The sequence below is a fragment of the Eurosta solidaginis genome, chromosome 3 (assembly GCF_040869045.1).
Source record: "Eurosta solidaginis isolate ZX-2024a chromosome 3, ASM4086904v1, whole genome shotgun sequence".
NCBI lineage: Eukaryota > Metazoa > Arthropoda > Insecta > Diptera > Tephritidae > Eurosta > Eurosta solidaginis.
In genome coordinates, this window is record NC_090321.1 from 82,607,700 (window position 1) to 82,629,238 (window position 21,539).

The window sequence follows — 21,539 nt, forward strand, 5'->3', positions numbered from 1 at the left end:
TCATCAGTATCGCGTTTTAGAGACCAGCAATAATTTGCCAGCATTCTGATCTGACTTTTTCCGAAAAAAAGCGTTTTTCGATCTCTAGTAGTTCCTGATGGAACCGTTCTCCCTGTTCGTCACAGAATTGTCCATGATTTTTAGGGAAGAAATCCAAATGTGAATGCAGAACATGGAGTTTGTGTCGTTGATTTCTAGGCCGTTAGAGTTTTCTTCATCGTCAGCTTCTAATGAATTTTGCGGTTCGGAAATTGCATCACGAATAGTCGATATTTCTCCCTTGATTGGATGAGATACAGTTAACACATTAGCATATTGTATACGGTTAGGGGTTTTACTGATGACGAACAGTATTTGTTTTGCAGAATTAGCAATCTGGCTTATGGAAAAGTTGACGATGCCATATCATTGGGGTTGAGAATGGTAAAGGTTGTTTGTTGCATTTCCCAGTTTTCCATTTTTTGAGTGCGCTGGAGAACTACACACCAGCATACTCTGGTTCATACCAAACATTTTCACTATACACGCGATTAAAGAAAGATGTGAAAGCTTCTGTGAGAGATGCATTGGTTTTTAATTGTACACGATGTTGCGTATCAACGAATAACTCGCAGACGTAACAAAACTTATTACGCTTATCACACATTGTTAAAAAAGTACCTTGTAGCAACACGTACACTGACTGATTTGATTCTACCAAAATGACAGTATCCTAAGTTTCGTCTTGTCATTTATCTTACAGAGGCAAAGAGGTAAATGTCATATCAATTTTTCCTACCACATGATTTGATGATAAAAGTAAATAATTTTGTACTTATATTTAAGAATTCATGAGCTTAACACCGGCTTATTCTAATTGAAATTCAATTATTATAAGCCGGTGTTAAGCTCATGAATTCTTAAATATAAGTATAAACTGAACACACCATTAAACAAATATACGTAAATAATTTTGTTTATCTTTGTTTCATAATTAAATCATAAAAAAAGGTTAAACGAAGCACAGATAATGCTCAAAACAACGGCGACAATATACTGAAATCATACATTCAATCCTGACATGGCGCGATATCGATTCTACGATGAGGGCAGAATTTTCTTGTTCACAAAAAGTGTTGTCATTTCAACAATTCTCAACCGAATTTGATCAACCAGCACTTCTTTTACTCGAGATAGAATATTCTCTCAATCTCTTTAAGAAAAAAAGGTTTACATTAAAGAAATGATACATTACAAAGCCGTCAAATTTTGAAAAATTAAAAAAAAACGAGAAAATTGTAGACAACTTTTAAAAAATCTCAAAAATTTGCTATAAAAAGTGTAGACAAATATATATATTTTTGAAGCCCTATAGTTTAGCTTTTCAAAACTAGTAAGCAATCAAAAAGTGATGGAAAAATGACGGAGTAACGAATTTTTGAATGCGCGAGGTACAAGAAAAATTTCAGGGTGTTAGAAAATTTTGAAACACGGTATCTTGATCTACTCATCAAGACCTACGACGTACCTAGTTCGGTTCAAAAGTGCTTGAGATATTTTTTCTTTTGTAGCACTGTGTAATTGACCTACTATAAGAAAAAACTTCTGTGCAGCAATAAATACTACACAGTAAAAAACGCCACTTGCATAGATGCAATTATGTACCCAACATTTTCTTGGTATTGAGACTTTTTTTTTTTTTTGTAAATGAAACTTGTTTAGATTTTCGCCTTGATACACTATTTTGTTGTTGGTGTTATGCGTGAACCCAAACTTCCTTTTTATTGAAGGATTTGCGTTCAATTAAAAAAGTAGAAAAAATTTTTAAAAACATAAACTAAATTCGTAAAACACTTTTTCTTTTCTACAGGCGAACCGGATGCTCTGGTTAACTGTACGCTACTCAATCAAACGTCGACCGGCTTTCAAATTGAATGCATTGAAGGTTTTGATGGTGGTCTACAACAGGATTTCATAATGGAAGTATATGTGAACGGAACGACACGCCATCCAAAAATTTACAAATCAAAGTGAGTAAACCATATTCACGCATACGCAATCAATGACGACGAAACCTAAGCCAAATGCTAAATCAAATCTCTACGTTCCCCAACCTTGCAATTCATTTTATGCAGGCCTAAATTGTGTTGAATGACCACTGGCATCTGCCAATTCCAGCTACATACATACATATGTACTATATATGTTTATTAGGGTGATCAAAAAAGAACAAAGTATAAACTTTAGCATGTTGCAACTCTAAGGAATTTGAAATAAAATTGAAATGAGTATTTGCATTGGTTGCTACATACAAGCAGCGGGAGCGAAAAATATGCTCTGCTACTGCACCTGCTCTGAACATGAACAAAGCATAGAGTACAGCCTTAGCATTCAAAGTTTTAACATTTCTTATGCTCTGCTACGAGCTAGGTCGTGTTTTCGAGCATAACAAATAGCGGAATAAAAACTCCAAACGAAATGGTATTGTACTGGAGCGGGAGCAAAATAAAAAAATTATTGCTATTTGCTCTGTTGGGCATTGTTATGCAGAACTTTGTCAACATCGATAACACTCTCCATGACCTTCGGGGAGTGCCTCTCTCGCTACAACAACAACAGCAACAAAAAGTTCATGGGTTCAGGGCCAATATTTAGACAACAGTTGTGCTTTTTCCTAGAGGCGTGGTCATCCCTAGGCAGTTGCTTGGAAAACACTACGATTGTATTTCTACCCTGAAAAATCTCACAGCTCCCGATCGGCGTCGGCATAATACATGTAGGTGCCGTCCCGCTAAATTTATAGAAAGAAACTAACAAGGGACTCGACACGAATTGGAAAAGAAGCCCGGCCTATATCTCTTCGTAAATCGCGCCAAGCATTGATTTTTGTTCACAGCTTTAAGGAATTTGTATTTAATATTTGGCAATTTAGTATGTTAACGTTTTTTATTGGACTGTAAAGGTTCGGCTAGCTTAAGAGACGTTAAGAAAGTGACAGGTGGACCCATGGAGTGTTGCCGATAATGAATTTCGGCAAACGTAGTACTATGGAAAATCATTCAGCACAGTAGGAGATGCTTGCACAATCGTCTATATGGCCTAGAAGAAACCAACTTAGTTGCGATTAAAAATTACGACGAAAAATTTTCAAAGTGTTTGGGAAGCATCAGCTGATTTGAGGCGAAGGTTATGAGTCAAGAAATAATAAAAAAAAAAAAAATTGCAGGGTTGTTTCTCCCTTCGTCTTTTGTTTAACTAATATAATATCATGCTTCCTCTGGCAGAAAAAATGGAAAATAGTTACGCAAAGCGAAAATTGCCCACCTCAAGTTAAACGACTACTTGCGAACTTGTGCTGAATGGAAGCAGAGTGGGACAGCTGGAACCCACACTTGTATCAACAGCGTTGAAGTTTGAGCGCTCAAAGACCGCGATTTTTTCCGAACGATGTATGGCTGAACCTGTTTAGAATGCGTTCGAAACATCTGCAAAGTGGGAGCAATTGCAACTCGTAGGACATCACAATGTTATAAGGATCTGTTTAAATCACTGTGAGTCGACTGAATTAGCGCTAATACCGTCCCTTAATGCGACAGTTTTGCGCTTTTGTACAGCTAGTGCGATTCTGTACATTGTTGCTGTCGTAACGTTGTAAAAAATCAAAAAATTTTGTTATTTAATTTTTTGAGTCCCCATAGAACAATTTGTACCACACCCCTTAACCGTCTCCAAACGATACCAAAATTAACATATGATTTTTTGGCCTAGGTATTACCATCTAAAGGACTTAAACTGGAAAAAATCGTTAAATTTATTTATAAGGACCTCCCTAATATATACAAAATCTCTCAAACACTGGCCTTATGTCACTTGCGGCGTATTTGTGCGTCTGATCTAGACCAAATACCCTAAAACCAAAAAAAACTCGTCATGTGACGCAAAATTTCACTTCAATTGCAGCATTTGTGCCTGAATTTTTCCATTAATTTCTCAAATGTGCTTCTTTTTGCTCTTTTCTCTATTTAATTTTTGATTTTACGCTACTCCATGGTCGGTTGATTGTTGGACGGACTTGCATTCTTCTTCGACATTTTTTTTTTTTTTGTGTTGCTGCTATCTATGGTTCCGGCTACTATCACTCTCCTGTTTTTGCTATTTGTATGGCATTTGTGTTGCTTAAAACACTCTACCACAACAACAATACAACAATCATCGATAGGACACCATATTTCGAGGTGCGAGGCCTGGTGCCTGGTGTCGGTTACAATGTCTTTTTGGTAGCGCACAATACGAAAGGACGCAGCAACGCAACAATTCTGCAAGTCTATACGCTAAAGGATCCTGAAAAGCAAACGGGTAAGTTCAATGTGAATACGAATTCATGAGAAATTTAACTTAAATATTAATGCTGTTAACAATATAGGACGAGAGAAAGGTCTAGGTCTTTAGGACCAATAGTAACAAAGATGAAACTTTATAAAATAGCTCTTTTTTTGCCGAATGGTTTATTGGCGCGGTAGCGTTGGCGAGCGTATCAGTGCACCGATCTTACCCGTTCTATAAGGTGGGTTTGGTAAAAGGCTGAGGTATGCTCAGTTGATCCAGAGTCGGGTTGAGATCACACATCCCCCACTAAATAAATATACCGTAAATTCGAATACATGCTAACAACATGGCGATCCAACCAGAATCCTCACAATTTTAATTCAAGTAGCGAGAGAGAGAGAGTGAAAAGGGGGAAGGAGTGGGACTTGTCGTACATAATTTCGCCTAGTATGCAGCGACTGAAGTACTGTGATGGTGCTCTAGCCAACGGCAGGTTTCATCATAAGGTGATAACGGTAGTTTGGTAATGGTCACGATCTGATATTAATGCTGCCGGTCCTCACCAGAGAGTGACGACGGCGGAATTAGGTGCGATGACGACAGGAGAGGGTGCTAAGAGCATAACCTCTTACCAATGAGTGACGATAGTCGAATTAGTAGCAGTAAGGCGGTAGGATGTCCAAAAATCGGGGGAGCCGCGTTGATTGGACCTATGAGAAAGTTTTGTGACGAATATTACCAACACTAAGGGATACTATCATCTCTAAGCCGATACTAAGCAGTCAATTGTATGTACATATACAAATAAATCATTATGTCTACACATATGTATATACAAGCAGCGGAGAGATACGCACAAACACATGAATATATCTGTGATACTCAAAAAAGTATGCAATCATCAGCAGAGTAATACTCACATATACACACGCATATGGTTATGCGAGAGACTATAAACTACAAGTTCACATGCATATACATATCTGGTAACTAAGTAGTAAATTCTAGAAGAAGAAAGGCCTAGAAGTATGCGAACGATACAGCAGAGAGTATAAAAGGAGCGAAAGCTGAGTAAGCTGCAATCAGTTTGATTTAAGCACGCTATCAGTTGCAAAGTATAAGTGTTATTGGAAGTATTTTGAAAGTAGTCTAATAAAGACCAAATTGCATTATTGAATATTGGAGTTATTTATTCAACAGTTTAGCGATACGAAGGTTGCAAATAAGCGGAATTTCCCTAAATTCGTTACAATTTTATTAGTAATATAACCACTGGCTATCTGTAGAAAACTAAGTACATACATATAGCTCGATGGTTTTTAGGTTGCTCTTCTCATATCAAGCTAGGAGACAAATTTTGGAATTTTTATTTTATTACTGTGTTTGCAAAATCCTTTCTAAAAAGCTTAAAAAGCAAGATTAAGCTTTTTTAATAACTGACAATAAAAAACCTTAGATAATAATTGGATGCGACAGAACATTGGGAATATTTAATCCAAGGTTTCTTTATCCAATTAGTGATAAGTGACCTTTTCTATCCCCTACTTAAGGATTATTTATGCCGATTCCAAATGGCAACTGCTTAAGTCATGGTACTGTTTTTTTTTATGGAGAATACACTCGGTGGGCATGAAAGATTGCTTCCAAGAGGTTACCTCGTTTGAAATTATAGGGTTGGTCATTTCGTGACCTAAATGACATATGCGTTAGTTATTCTCAGCTGAGCAGAGCTCACAGAGTATAGTAACTTTGCTCGCATAACGGTAATCCATAACGGCATAAACTAATCGAGATAGATATAGACTTCTATATATCAAAATGATCTGGGTAAAAAAAGAAATTCATTTAGCCATGTCCACTTTTACAAGAAGGTAATTTAAAAGTTTTGGAAGCTGTAATTTGGCAGTCGTTGAAGATATCACGATGAAATTTGGTAGGGACGTTACTCCTATTACTATATGTGTGCTAAATAAAAATTAGCGAAATCGGATGACGAGCACGACCACTTTTAAAAAAAAATTTTTTTAAAGTCAAATTTTAACAAAAAATTTAATATTTTTACAGTATAAAAGTATATTATGTCATCATTCGACTCCAGTAATGATATGGTGCAACAAAATACAAAGATAAAACAAAATTTCAAAATGGGCGTAACTTCGCCCTTTTTCATTTAATTCGTCTAGAATACTTTTAATGCCATAAGTCGAACAAAAATTTACCAATCCTTGTGAAATTTGGTAGGGATATAGGTTCTACGGCGATAACTGTTGTCTGTGAAAAAGGCTGAAATCGGTTGAAGTCACGCCCTTTTTTTATCACAGTCGACCGTCTGTCCTTCCGCTCGGGCGTTAACACGATAACTTCAGCAAAAATCGATCCGATATCGAAAATTACGAAAAATTTAAAAAATGCCATAATTATGTACCAAATATGCAAAAAGAGATGAAACATGGCAATTGGATTGCTTTATTGACGCAAAATATAACTTTGGAAAAAACTTTGTAAAATGGGTGTCACACCTACCATATTAAGTAGAAGAAAATGAAAAAGTTCTGCAGGGCGAAATCAAAAGCCCTTGGAATCTTTGCAGGAATACTGTTCGTGGTATGACATATATAAATAACACATTTGGTGGATATCTCGAAAACGTCTTTACATATACAACTAAGGGCTACTCCCTTTTAAAACCCTCATTAATACTTTTAATTTGATACCCATAAAGTACAAACATATTCTAGATTCACCCCTAGTCCACCCTTATTGCGATATCTCGGAAAGGCGTCCACCTATAGAACTAAGGCCCACTACGTTTTAAATAATCATTAACACCTTTCATTTGATACACATGTCATACAAACACATTCCAGGGTTACCCTAGGTTCATTTTGCTAAATGGTAATTTTCCCTTATTTTGTCTGCAAAGCTCTCAGCTGAGTATTTAATGTTTGGCTACACCCGAACTTAGCCTTCCTTACTTGTTTTTCTAATCTAACAGAAGGGTGGACATAACCCAGCCAGATGGCCTATCTGTGTAATACTCAAGATTCTTACTACGATAACCCCAAAACGACCTCGTGTACTACTAACATCTTAACATCATTACTCTTCAAAACCTTCGAGAGGCTAATATATGTATGTGCATATAAAGTACAAGATGGTTGAAAATCTGATCTCCACAACACATTATGTATACACCGAAGACAATTCGGCAGACACGGCCCTGTATAGTTAGGGTGATAACAAACATAGAAAAAGCCTTGCCCAATTGGCGAACGAGGGAGACAATAAACGTGTACACCGATAATTCCAAAATAGTGGAAGGAGTAGGGTCTGCAGTATACAGCCCTGATCAGGAAAAAAACAGATCCGACAATCTGCCACATGACTGTAGCTTTTTTCAAGCCGAAGTAGTAACCGTAATAAAAGCAGTAGAAACTCCGGAAGAAAATAGCTTAAACAGCAGCCGCATTAGCTTTTATATTGACAGCCGAGCAACAATAGGGATAGGGAGAAGCAGCAATCTATGGATGATATAGCTAATAGGGCGTATCCCTCGAAGCTTGCTCTGTAGACATCCCAATTAGATTGGATCCGATTAAAGGCAAGCGACACTTGTACATGATCGACCAAGCGAAAAAGTTTCGGACCCAAGCGCGCAGCTGTAAAGTTTCAAAGTTCATGTCTTACAGCCTAAGCCAAACAAAGTTAGTTTGTGGCGGGCACTCTGATTGGACACTGCCTTCAGCTATAAGGCGTAAAACAGCTGTCAGATCTAGAAGCAGCAAGTGGCGTAGGTCCTAGAAGGCGTCTAGTTTTTGCCAAGAGGACGGAGTTATTTCTAAAATAGGTCCTGGCTTTTGATAGCACTTTTCAGGTAAAAACAACAGGCTACATTCTGGACTCGCTCCATATACATATGTTAGTTTCTCACTGGTCAATTCAACTTAACCCAACCTATTTAGTTAAAAGATTTGTTACTCACAGCCTTCTTCTTTGAAGACAATTTTTTATAATTTTCTGTTCTAAAAGATATGTAAGCCCGTGCTTGGTTTAGCACTTAAAATTTAATAGAATTGAAAGGATGAAGAAAGGACGCGGAAATGTCGAAATATACAATACAAGATACGAAAATGGAACAGGGATGGTCTTTCGTATATTGTGCCGATCCGGTAATGAAAAGATCGTATTAACTGGCAGAGAGAAAATTTTAAGGTCGAGAAGCCTCTAGTGGAGGGAGCCCTTGGTAACTTCTAGAATTTTCCATCAGGACTTAGATATTTCATAAAATAGTTCACGGTTCTTGAGGTTTTACAGTTTGGACGCCGAATAAAGTTATGGTAACTCTAAAAAGATATTCAGTTTATGTGAAGTCCTTACTTTTCGCTTACATAAACGCGATACTAAGTAGTGACACTTCTTAAACTGGAGTGCATTTTTGTCTAAGGGAAATTTGGGTTTATGAGGAGATTTATTATAATTAGCATTTATATATGTCAGCAATAATTACAACATTTTTCGAACGTATAAATTGATAATCTTTCTCTTAATTTGTCCGCTTTCGAAGACTTCACGTCTGTCTAAGAAAGGTTTTTCATTGTTTTTTATGAAAACAGGTCTTAGTTATACGCTAAAGCGGGTTTTCATCCCATTTTGTAACAAATAACTGTCCGCGTCCAGCCAAGAGAGTATCCGCCTAACGGGAGTGAATATTTTTAAAAAACTTGGTGCATGAAAAAATGTCCGTCAAGAGGAGTTTATCTGTATTTTTTAGCTTTGCATCGAATGAGTTTTCGCGACTCAAAATTATTGTTTCTATTTACTTAATTATACTCAGTTGAGCAGAGCTCACAGAGTATATTAAGTTTGATTGGATAACGGTTGGTTGTACATATATAAAGGAATCGAGATAGATATAGACTTCCATATATCAAAATAATCAGGATCGAAAAAAAATTTGATTGAGCCATGTCCGTCCGTCCGTCCGTCCGTCCGTCCGTCCGATAACACGATAACTTGAGTAAATTTTGAGGTATCTTGATGAAATTTGGTATGTAGATTCCTGGGCACTCATCTCAGATCGCTATTTAAAATGAACGATATCGGACTATAACCACGCCCACTTTTTCGATATCGAAAATTTCGAAAAACCGAAAAAATGCGATAATTCATTGCCAAAGGCGGTTAAAGCGATGAAACTTGGCAGATGGGTTGAAGTTATGACACAGAATAGAAAATTAGTAAGATTTTGGACAATGGGCGTGGCACCGCCCACTTTTACAAGAAGGTAATTTAAAAGTTTTGCAAGCTGTAACTTGGCAGTCGTTGAAGATATCATGATGAAATTTGGCAGGAACGCTACTACTATTACTATATATGTGCTAAATAAAAATTAGCAAAATTGGATGAAGAACACGCCCAATTTTTAAAAAATTTTTTTTTTAAATTCAAATTTTAACAAAAAATTTAATATCTTTACCGTATATAAGTAAATTAAGTCAAAATTCAACTCCTGTAATGATATGATGCAACAAAATACAAAAATAAAAAAAAATTTCAAAATGGGCGTGGCTCCGCCCAGTTTCATTTAGTTTGTCTAGAATACTTTTAATGCCATAAGTCGAACAAAAATTTACCAATCCTTCTCAAATTTGGTAGGGACATAGATTCTATGACGGTAATTGTTCTCTGTGAAAATGGGCGAAATCGGTGGAAGCCACGCCCAGTTTTTATACACAGTCCACCGTCTGTCCTTCCGCTCGGCTGTTAACACAATAACTTGAGCAAACAACGATATATCTTTACTAAACTTAGCTCACCTACTTATCTGAACTCACTTTATCTTGGTATAAAAAATGGCCGAAATCCGACCATAACCACGCCCACTTTATCGATATCGAAAATTACGAAAAATGAAAAAAATGCCATAATTCTATACCAAATACGAAAAAAGGGATGAAACATGGTAACTGGATTGGTTTATTGACGCAAAATATAACTTTGGAAAAAACTCTGTAAAATGGGTGTGACACCTACCATATTAAGTAGAAGAAAATGAAAAAGTTCTACAAGGCGAAATCAACAGCCCTTGGAATCTTGGCAGGAATACTGTTATTGGTATTGCATATATAAATAAATTAGCAGTACCCGACAGATGATTTTCTGGATTACCTGGTCCACATTTTGGTCGATATCGTGAGAACACCTTCACATATACATCTAAGGGCCACTCGCTTTTAAAACCCTCATTAATACCTTTAATTTGATATCCATATCGTACAAACACATTCTAGAGTCACCTCTGGCCCACCCTAATGGCGATATCTCGAAAAGGCGTCCACCTATAGACCTAATGTCCACTCCCTCTTAAAATGCTCAGTAACACCTTTCGTTTGATACCCATATCGTACAAACATTCTAGAGTCACCCCTGGCCCACCCTATTGGCGATGTCTCGCAAAGGCCTCCACCTATAGACCTAATGCCCACTCCCTCTTAAAATGCTCAGTAACACATTTCCTTTGATACCCATATCGTACAAACATTCTAGAGTCACCCCTGGCCCACCCTAATGGCGATATCTCGAAAAGACGTCCACCTATAGACCTAATGCCCGCTCCCTCTTAAAATGCTCAGTAACACCTTTCGTTTGATACCCATATCGTACAAACATTCTAGAGTCACCCTTGGTCCACCTTTATGGCGATATCTCGAAAAGGCGTCCACAAATAGAACTAAGGATTACTCCCTTTTAAAATACTCATTACCACCTTTCATTTGATACCCATATCGTACAAACGCATTCTAGAGTCACCCTGGCCCACCCTAATGGCGATATCTCGAAAAGGCGTCCACCTATAGACCTAATGCCCACTCACTCTTAAAATGCTCAGTAACACCTTTCGTTTGATACCCATATCGTACAAACATTATAGAGTCACCCCTGGCCCACACTAATGGCGATATCTCGAAAAAACGTCCACCAATAGACCTAATGCCCACTCCCTCTTAAAATGCTCAGTAACACCTTTCGTTTGATACCCATATCGTACAAACACATTCTAGAGTCACCCCTGGCCCACCCTAATGACGATATCTCGAAAAGGCGTCCACTTATAGACCTAATGCCCACTCCCTCTTAAAATGCTCAGTAACACCTTTCGTTTGATACCCATATCGTACAAACATTCTAGAGTCACCCTTGGTCCACCTTTATGGCGATATCTCGAAAAGGCGTCCACCTATAGAACTAAGGATTACTCCCTTTTAAAATACTCATTACCATCTTTCATTTGATACCCATATCATACAAACACATTCTAGAGTCACCCCTAGCCCACCCTAATGGCGACATTTCGAAAAGGCGTCCACCTATAGACCTATTGCCCACTCCCTCTTAAAATGCTCAGTAACACTTTTCGTTTGATACCCATATCGTACAAACAAATTCTAGAGTCAGCCCTGGTCCACCTTTATGGCGATATCCCTAAATGGCGTCCATCCATAGAACTATGGCCTACTCTCTCTTAAAATACTCTTTAATACCTTCCATTTGATACACATGCCATACAACCACATTCCAGGGTTTCCTACATGGTGATTTTCCTTATTTTGTCTCCATAGCTCTCAACTGAGTATGTAATGTTCGGTTGCACCCGAACTTAGCCTTCCCTACTTGTTTTTAATTTTTATTTAAAATTATTTAGATACTTATATTTTTTTTTTTTTTGTTTGAAACTTGTAGTCGTTTTTACTTACAAAAAGGGGAACATTGATACACTGCCACATTATTATGAACATTCAACTATGCCTGCCATTATAACAACTCCAACCAGCAACAGCAGTACAAATATTAAAAATAAGGACAAAAGTAAGAGAATCAACAAAAACAGAACTTCAAACCACGTAGCCATTTGTATTGATATACTCGCAAAAGCGTATCATTCAATATTCCTTCCTTAGTTGATAACGTCATCATCCATACTCGTATCAACCGTCCAGTTGTAGTATTTAGTCAACCTGACTCATTTTAGATTCTATTACAAGCATGCAAATATTTTTGAAGTGTACATACTTACATATCTCTATTACACTACTATATGTATTGCTGTTATTTTTACATTTTTATACAGATCTATCACTCGCCTATGCGCCCGTAATCGAGGATATCCGGCCATTTCTCGGTATACTGGTCGGTATTGTGGGCAGTATATTCCTGGTAGCGCTTATTATTGTTATCATTGTTCGAATGCGTGGCTCATCGGGACGCGATTGCAATAATTACTCACATCCATCAGTAGGTAGTGGGCGTGGCAATAACAATGGTAGCGTCAGCATCGGTACACTACACAATGTCCAATCAATACAGGACATACGAATTGGGCGAGATACCTGCCATGTGACGAGCAGCCTGGATAGTATCGATAAAAATCCGGACATAATACCACAAGGTTGGTTAATATTTCAATACATACTCGTATTGTTATTTGTAAGTTATTTGTGAGTGAGTGTGTTTGATTGTGATATTGTGTATGAGGAGGAGAGTGCATGAAACACAATAGAATGTGGTCGAAAATTGACTATCGACTCTTACAATATGCGATTAATACTCTTTTGTTCAACAAATCAGTCGCTTGTTTATGTATGTGTGTGCATATATATGTTTTACAGATGGTCGGGATGATGATGAAGAATGGACAACAAAGGGACATAATCGCGCTTATGCAACAGCGGCGATGGCGGAACAAAACGCTGTCATCACCTCATCTACGTATGATCATATAATGCCAACATATGCTGTTGTCGATAAAAAGTCAGCAGCTGCAGCGGTGAATCATTTGCAACAATTGCAACATCAACAGCAACAGCAGCAACATCATCAACAGCAACAACAACAACACCCATCGCATGGGCAATATATTCAATACAATACGCTGATACCTGTAAGCAAAATGGGTAGTTATGGCCAACAGCAGCAACAACAACAACAACATCAACAACAGTCGCACCAGCAGCAAATTAAGGTATGTGCATTGCATTAATAATGGATACTTTTGCAACATTGCGAATGTCAGGAGAGGATTAAGCCTTTAACAGATTTGTGGGACTGCCCATTTTCTAAAGAACATTGTGAGTAGAAACTTCCATACTAGAAACCTGTGCGCCAAGTTTAATCCGAATTATTTCAGTCGGTTCAGTGACATTGAGTCAAAACTTTTCACATTTTCAATATTAATAATTCTAAAGTTTATTTTTCTATTTAAATTATGTACACTTGCCCGCATAACTCTGCGTACAGAGCAAAAAAATCGAAAAACCAACTTTAAACAAGAATTCCTTAGGAAGTACGGCATGTATTAAGTAAAAATTTATTTAAATTCAAAACAAAATTGCATTACACAGTATCTGTTTTTAGGAAAATTAAAGTCTGAATGGATATTTCAATTAAACCACATAAAAAAGGTAGCGGCATAAGTCTACTTACAGGAAATTATTTTTAAAGAAAATAAAGTCCTCCGATGCTCTAGTATCTTGTGGGATATCCATTTTGTTTTAACGCTTCTACGAGACGCCTAGGCATGGAATTCAAAAGTTTTGCCGTATCTTCCGCCGTGATTTTTCCCCATTAAAAAAAATAAAATAAATGTAAGACGGGATAACCTCGGAAGAGATTTAAGGCCGAGCTTCTCTTCCAATTTGCGTCGTGCTCCTCTTGATTTTCCCTACAAATTGGCCGGACGCGACTTACATGTTTTATGCCGACTCCGAACGGCATCTACAAAGCAGATGAGTTTTCACTGAGAGCTTTTCATGGCAGAAATACACCCGGAGCGCTTGCCAAACACTGCCGAGGGGCGACCCCGCTTAGAAAAATTTTCTTCTAATTGAAAAACCTTATTTCTAAAATTTTAATATTGCTTTGCCCAGGGTGTGAACCCAGGGCATACGGTGTGGTAAGCGGAGCACGCTACCATCACACCACGGTGGTCGCCATCCTGCATTATAATATCCTTAAGCATACTTTTTGAAGTTATGGCATGCTGTAGGATTCTACGCTCGAGCAAATCCCACATATGCTCAATGAGGTTTAGATCCGGAGATTGCAGAGGTGTTCGCAGCTGGTTTTTCACATTATATAACAGCCAAAGTTTTACGTTTTGAGCGGTATGTTTGGGGTCGTTGTCTTGCTGGAACCAAAAATCGTATTCCATCCCCAATTGCTCAACACTTTGAAAAGATTGTCTCTTAAAAACTGAATGTATAGTCTCTGGTCCAAAATGGAATCTATAAATGTCAACTTACCAACACCATTGGCTGCCATAAAGCCCCAAACCATAACACCGCTTCCACCATGTTTAACAGTTGGGCACATATTTTTTTTTTTTTGTTTATATGCTGTTCCCCTTTTTCTCCGTACCAGTCTCTTCCCTTTTATACCAGAAATGCAGAACTTGTCTCGTCCGAATAAATAACATGATTCCACAATTCCTGCAGCTTTGAAACATATTCAGTTGCGAAGCTCAAGCCCTTCTGCCGATTTACCTCAGAGATATAAGACTTCTTACGGGCAATTCGGCTAACATATCCACCTTTTTTTAAAATTCGACGGACTGTATCGTCGGAAATAGTTTTGGAAAACCTTTGCCCCTACAATTTCAGTTTATGGGCAGTTAACTTGGGATTTGTCTCAACTAATTGTACGACCCGCTTCTCTTCTCTTTTTGTTAAATAGTTGGACCACTAGTACGTGGTTTTGAAAGGATAGATCCTGTTGAGACGTAATTAGTTACGACCCTATATACAGATGAATGAGTACGGCCCACTATTTTTCCGATTTCTCTAAACGTTTTGCCCTCAACATATAATTTCACGATGATTTTTCTTTCGCCAGTTCCTATCTCCTTTCCTTTGTTCTCCATTGATGTTTTGGTTTCTTTAATTACTTCAATCACAATGAAAAATAAATTTCTAAAGACACGCAGGTGACTAAGAAAAAATGGGCTGACCGAAGTCGTAAGTTTATTTACTTTTACTCTTATACGTAGACTTTTGCGTACATGTGTTTTCATGATGTCAGTGAATAATTCCCGTTAAAAGGAAAATGCAAGTATATATTATGGGTTTGAACAGCATGTTTATGAAAGGCAATTTTCTTACAAACATAACTGCGTCATAGGTTGACCGATACTTGTTATATTTTTTGAGGAATTCGAATTTTAAATACGTTTTTCGAATATTTTAGATCTGTGCGCAGAGTTATGCGGGCAAGGTATATTTCTTGAAACACAATGCCCTGACGCCGCGAAATAAACGCGACGAAGTTCGCTTAGTCCAAAATAGAATCCCCGTAATTACATGAAGGTGAACAGAATGAAAGCGAAGAGCGAAATTTACGTGACGTCATTTTGCGATGATAGATTTATTTCTATCGTCACCGCCGGCGATGACGACAAACATCCCAAGGGTTGCTGCTGTTCAATTTTTTTAAATATAAAAAAAGAAAACCTAATATCCAAAAACAATTTTTTTATTATTTTTTACATATAATTCAAAAGACTCGTTTCGGTATATCGAAAGACGTGTTTCGGTCTATTAATAAACCGCCAACTATTGATTAATATTATTAAAAACTAAAAGGTGATTAGCACAAACATTTGGTAAATTTTCGTTTTTTCAATCAATGTTTTCAACTAACCGGGTACGTGCGCTGTCAAAAATTTAAACTCATGCAAGCTTATGGAAACGTACGTAACGTGCGCCGTATACATGTAAACTGTATTTTTTAAATTAAAGGGTTATAATATTAATGTTCGCCCTCCGTATTAACATAGCCCATTTTGGGCGTGTTTTAGCAGTCAAGTGCTAATGCAAAGAATTAAAAAAGTTTTAATTGTGTTCATCTTTATTTCTAAATAATGGCCACTCTGAATAAATAGCGTCAATTTCGCCCGGCATTGTGTTTTAAGTAGACAAAATGTCTGGGCGTAATTTGAAAAATTGTATCGCCCGACACGACGTATATCGTCGTCGCTCAACATTGAGTTTCAAGCATATCTTCACTGTTAAGCAGACCCGATTGCCATTGTCTTGCCCGAACTGTTAAAACGGGCAATTCAGAATCACCAATTTGTGCGAAGTTGATTCAACAGTTATTTGCGGTGGACAAAAGTTTACAGAAATATCAGTTGAATTGAATATTGGTTGATTTTACTAGCTAGATTTTCGTTGTCGTTAGTGCAGCACGCTACCTTCACACCATGGCGGTCGCCTAACTCTGCTATATACATCTACATTTACGGGTAAAAAAACGCTTATCATCACCATTATAGCGTTTTCTTTTCTGGCAAAAGTGTTACACTTTTTAATTTAAAAATAAATTTCAGATGTGGGAAATTAGGACAGTTTTTTTAAACGGTTTTATTTAGCTTGACTCTCAGTAGCGGCGTTTTGAACGAATTTTTTAATTAAAATTTAACTAAATTTCCGATAAGCTGTAAGTTTAGTTCAGAGCCAGATTACAACGCAGTAATAAGAAAAAACTCCGATAGGTGGCGCATGGACGTTTTTATTTAATTGTCTGACCAGCGCCCTAGATTAATAAGGAGTGTGATGACTAGTACCCAGGACCTACCTAATTATTTTCTAGCTTTTAGTATTATTATTACTTTATGTAAGTAATGTTTTCAATAAAACCGTTTAACTAAAATTTTTTTTTTTTTAATTATTTTATTTAATTTTTGTCTGGCATCACTGGTTGTGTCTTCAAGTTTAAAAACAAACGTACCAAATTTCTTTTTCGGCAATCAAGCACAATAGATTTGTATAAAGGTTGCAATACATTGAAACCTAATAATTTTCCACAATTCATCTAATTGTTTCAAAATATCGGCCTGCCCCTATAGAATGCCTCTTAAGCTAAATTCGCAATCAAACCAGAAAGTAACCTAAGCCATTAGCAGCTTGAATACGCAAAAACATTATCTAAACGCTAAATCCAGCACCAAACAAAGCAAACTTATTTCGTAGAGTCCAGGTCATTAGGAGCTCAAGCTAACTTTATTTATGGTTTTCATGCAACTTGCATAAATTCACCGTTGGGCAAAAATTTGCACATTGTTTTGCCATATATTACAACAACGTGGCGTGACACAATTGAACTTGTTTGCACTGATTTCTAAATACACTTTTAAGGCTTGGTTTTCACTAGCTCAAATTTGATCGTAAACCTTGTCTGTTGTCATGAAAACGGCTTGCGATTGAACTTCAATTGTATATGTCGTTCGGTGCGACTACGAAGTGAGAAGTAAGTTAACAAAAAAGTTGCAACGGTAATTGTCTACCGATATGGTAAAACCGATATTAATACCTCATTTGCCAATACTTTTGACATATGATATAAAGCAACGGAAAATAATAAAGCGAACACAAAGTTTGAGGTTATGTTTTGACCAAACACTGCTTTATCGACTCCGAGTCAGTTATGTGACATAATGGAAACAATTCTAATATAATTGACCAGCGGATCAATTCGAGGCAGTTTTTAATGTCAAAGGCTGCATTAAGAAGGCAAAATAGGAATAATGGAAACAATATTGTGAGAACCTGGTGACAACAAACGAGGCATCAAGACTTTGCAAAATACTCTCTGGGTCAAACGTAGCCCCAAGTAGCATAAAGAAGTTACATGGCTCATAGAAGGTCTCCAGTCAGGAAACTTTAGAGGTGTTCGTGGAGACACACTTTCGGGAGTGCACGGATGCAACGAACCTCACAATGCCAGGAAACTGCGCTTATTCTTTGAAAACCGATGTCAAAACATCGCCGAACAGGATAAAATTCTTTGGGCTAACAAATCATTGGAAACCAGGATAACACTTAATGGGGTAACAAATCACCCGCTGGACCGAATGTAATGATGCCGGCCATATTGAAGGCCACGTGCAACAAATTGGCACTCCTCTACATGATATATTTTCAAAATACAAAAATGATGTTCATATCCCCGAGGTTTGGAAAAGTGTATGGATGGTGCTCATTTCTAAAGAAGGAAAACTAAACCACTCTAATGCCAAGAACTATAGGCCAATAAGGGCCCTTCACGAGTTTGTTTTTGTAGCGCTAAAAACACTTCTGAAGGTTTTTGGAAAGTTATTGGATATATATTCGATAGGTTCCGGTAACAAGCACAGTTAAAGTACCAGCCCGACCATTTCGGGAATGATTTAATATGACCACATTGAACCTTATATAAGGAAATTGGGGTCGCCAGAGCCTTGGCAGCCAAAGAACTAAGATTTGCCATAGATAGGCGAGGTTGACAACTGCTTTAAAGAAGCTATAACTTCCGCTGAAAATATGCATAGCATTTACGCGGCATGGAACCTTCTTCTTTGAATACTGGCAGTTCACGAAATCTTGGAATACTTCAGAGCAAAAAGAACGAGGGTAGTGGCGTAAGCTGACAAGCTTGGCTCACGGCAAAGGAAAAATGAAAGTAATAAACAAGAACAGAGTTTTCTTTGGACTCACAAAGTAACCATAAGGAACTGGGACACAGAACAGTCCAGGACTAGAAACAAGACCTCGAACTAATGAATATTAACCATAATGTATGTAGAATTTGCTTTTTATTATACTCAGCTGAGCAGAGCTCACAGAGCATATTAACTTTGTTCGCATAACGGTAATCGTAACGGCATAAACTAATCGAGACAGATATAGACTTCTATATATCAAAATGATGTGGGTGAAAAAAGAAATTTTGAGGTATGTTGATGAAATATGGTACGTAGGTTCCTGGGCGCTCATCTCAGATCGCTATTTAAAATCAACGAAATCGGACTACAACCACGCCCACTTTTTCGATATCGAAAATTTCGAAAAACCGAAAAAGTGCGTTAATTCATTACCAAAGACGAATAAAGCGATGAAACTTGGTAGGTGCGTTGACCTTATGACGCAAAATAGAAAATTAGAAAAATTTTGGACAATGGGCGTGGCACCGCCCACTTTTAAAAGAAGGCAATTTAAAAGTTTTGCAAGCTGTAATTTGGCAGTCGTTGAAGCTATCATGATGAAATTTGGTAGGTATGTTACTCCTATTACTATATGTCTGCTAAATAAAAATTAGCGAAATCGGATGATGAACACGCACACTTTTAAAAAAATTTGTTTTAAGTCAAATTTTAACAAAAAATTTAATATCTTTACAGCATAAAATTAAATTTTGTCAACATTCGACTCCAGTAATGATATGGTGCAACAAAATACAAAGATAAAAGAAAATTTCAAAATGGGCGTAACACAGCCCTTTTTCATTTAATTCGTCTAGAATACTTTTAATGCTATAAGTCGAACAAAAATTTACCAGTCCTTGTGAAATTTAGTAGGGACATAGGTTCTATGACGGTAACTGTTTTCTGTGAAAAAGGGTGAAATCGGTTGAAGCCACGCCCAGTTTTTATACACAGTACCGTTTGTCCTTCCGCTCGGCCGTTAACACGATAACTTGCGCATATCTTAACTAACCTTAGTTCACGTACTTATCTGAAGTCACTTTATCTTGGTACAAAATATGGCTGAAATCCGACTATGACCACGCCCACTTTTCCGATATCGAAAATTACGAAAAATGAAAAAAATGCCATAATTCTGTACCAAATATGAAAAAAGAGATGAAACATGGTAATTGGATTGGTTTTTTGACGCAAAATATAACTTTAGAAAAAACTTTGTAAAATGGATGTGACACCTACCATTTTAAGTAGAAGAAAATGAAAAAGTTCTGCAGGGCGAATCAAAAGCCCTTGGAATCTTGGCAGGAATATATAAATATAAATAAATTAGCGGTACCCGACAGAAGATGTTCTGGGTGACCCTGGTCCACATTTTGGTCGATATCTCGAAAACGCCTTCACATATACAACTAACTCACTTTTAAAACCGCCATTAATACTTTTAATTTTATACAAATATCGTACAAACAAATTCTAGAGTCACCCCTGGTCCACCCTTATTGCGATATCTCGAAAAGGCGTCCACCTATAGAACTTAGGCCCACTCTCTTTTAAAATTATCATTAACACATTTCATTTGATACACATGTCATACAAACACATTCCAGGGTTACCTAGGTTCATTTTGCTAAATGGTGATTTTCCCTTATTTTGCCTCCAAAGCTCTCAGCTGAGTATGTAATATTCGTTTACACCCGAACTTAGCTTTCCTTATTTGTTGTTTCTTTTGTTATTGTTATTTGTAATGTTATTGTTTTAGTGTAATGCACAGGGTTAGAGCATTGAATTTAGCGATGCCATTATCCATTGTGTCGAAAGTCACTGCCTATTTTTGTCAGATTTCCCATGTTGAAGTTGAAAATTTTGTAATTTAATACATGGTTTTATTCCTGAATACATGTGGTTTTGGTGTTTTATTCTATTTGTATGTATAAATAAAAATCTCATTTAAGAAAATATAAAAGTATTATCGGAAGGGCTCACTGAAAAAAGAATATTAAGTTTAGTTCGGTTCTCGACATGTTATAAGTATTTAACGGAGAAGAGTAGGAACCATAAATAAAAGCGACGTTCGATTATAACCTACAATTACATGAGCAGGCAGCCGCTATTGCATGAAAGGTTCAGAGCGAGAGAAAGATCCTCTAGTCCCTCGCAGGCAGCTCTTAGGGCAAAGGCAAGAAAGCGCTGATAGCTAAATTCTAATAAAGTAATTGACCAGTCTTTATGTGCAAAGCTTAGGTGAAACAAGCTGGAAAAAATCTGCTGTCCTGTCATAACAATGGGCTCAGAGCTGCCACGGGATGTCTTCTTATGATGTCAGAACATTATATACACAATAGGACGGGTAAACTTCCCACAAAAGAGAGAAGCGAAATGCTGAACAAAAAGTTTCTGGTTAATTTCCAGCAACCTAGGTTGGGATCAAACAACTGATCAATGTTGCTCCGAATAGCTATAAGCCTTAAATATTGCTGATGAAACATACATGCGTAAAAAAAAATGTGACTGCAGTTATGTCGAAATAATAAAATCCTCTTTTAGTCTGCGCGTATGTGTATACGTACTAATAGCCGTGATTTTTTTTACACCGAAAAGCGCAGACACAAACCTCTGGTGGCCATAATGTATAACATAAAGCTGAATCGGTTGCGATGAATAGTGGACACATACACCATTTGTAGAGGTGATACATAGACACATATTTCAGTTACATCTGAGT

At 37.2% G+C, this 21,539-nt stretch overlaps 1 protein-coding gene across 1 annotated transcript in view; it reads left to right on the forward strand.

Moving 5' to 3' along the window:
* side-VIII (sidestep VIII) overlaps positions 1-21,539 on the forward strand; it is a 930,757-nt gene that overhangs the window by 816,798 nt on the left and 92,420 nt on the right. The window contains 5 exon segments of the mRNA XM_067772586.1: positions 1,850-2,009; positions 4,199-4,335; positions 12,046-12,171; positions 12,434-12,751; positions 12,972-13,324. Coding sequence (XP_067628687.1) covers positions 1,850-2,009; positions 4,199-4,335; positions 12,046-12,171; positions 12,434-12,751; positions 12,972-13,324 — 1,094 coding nt within the window.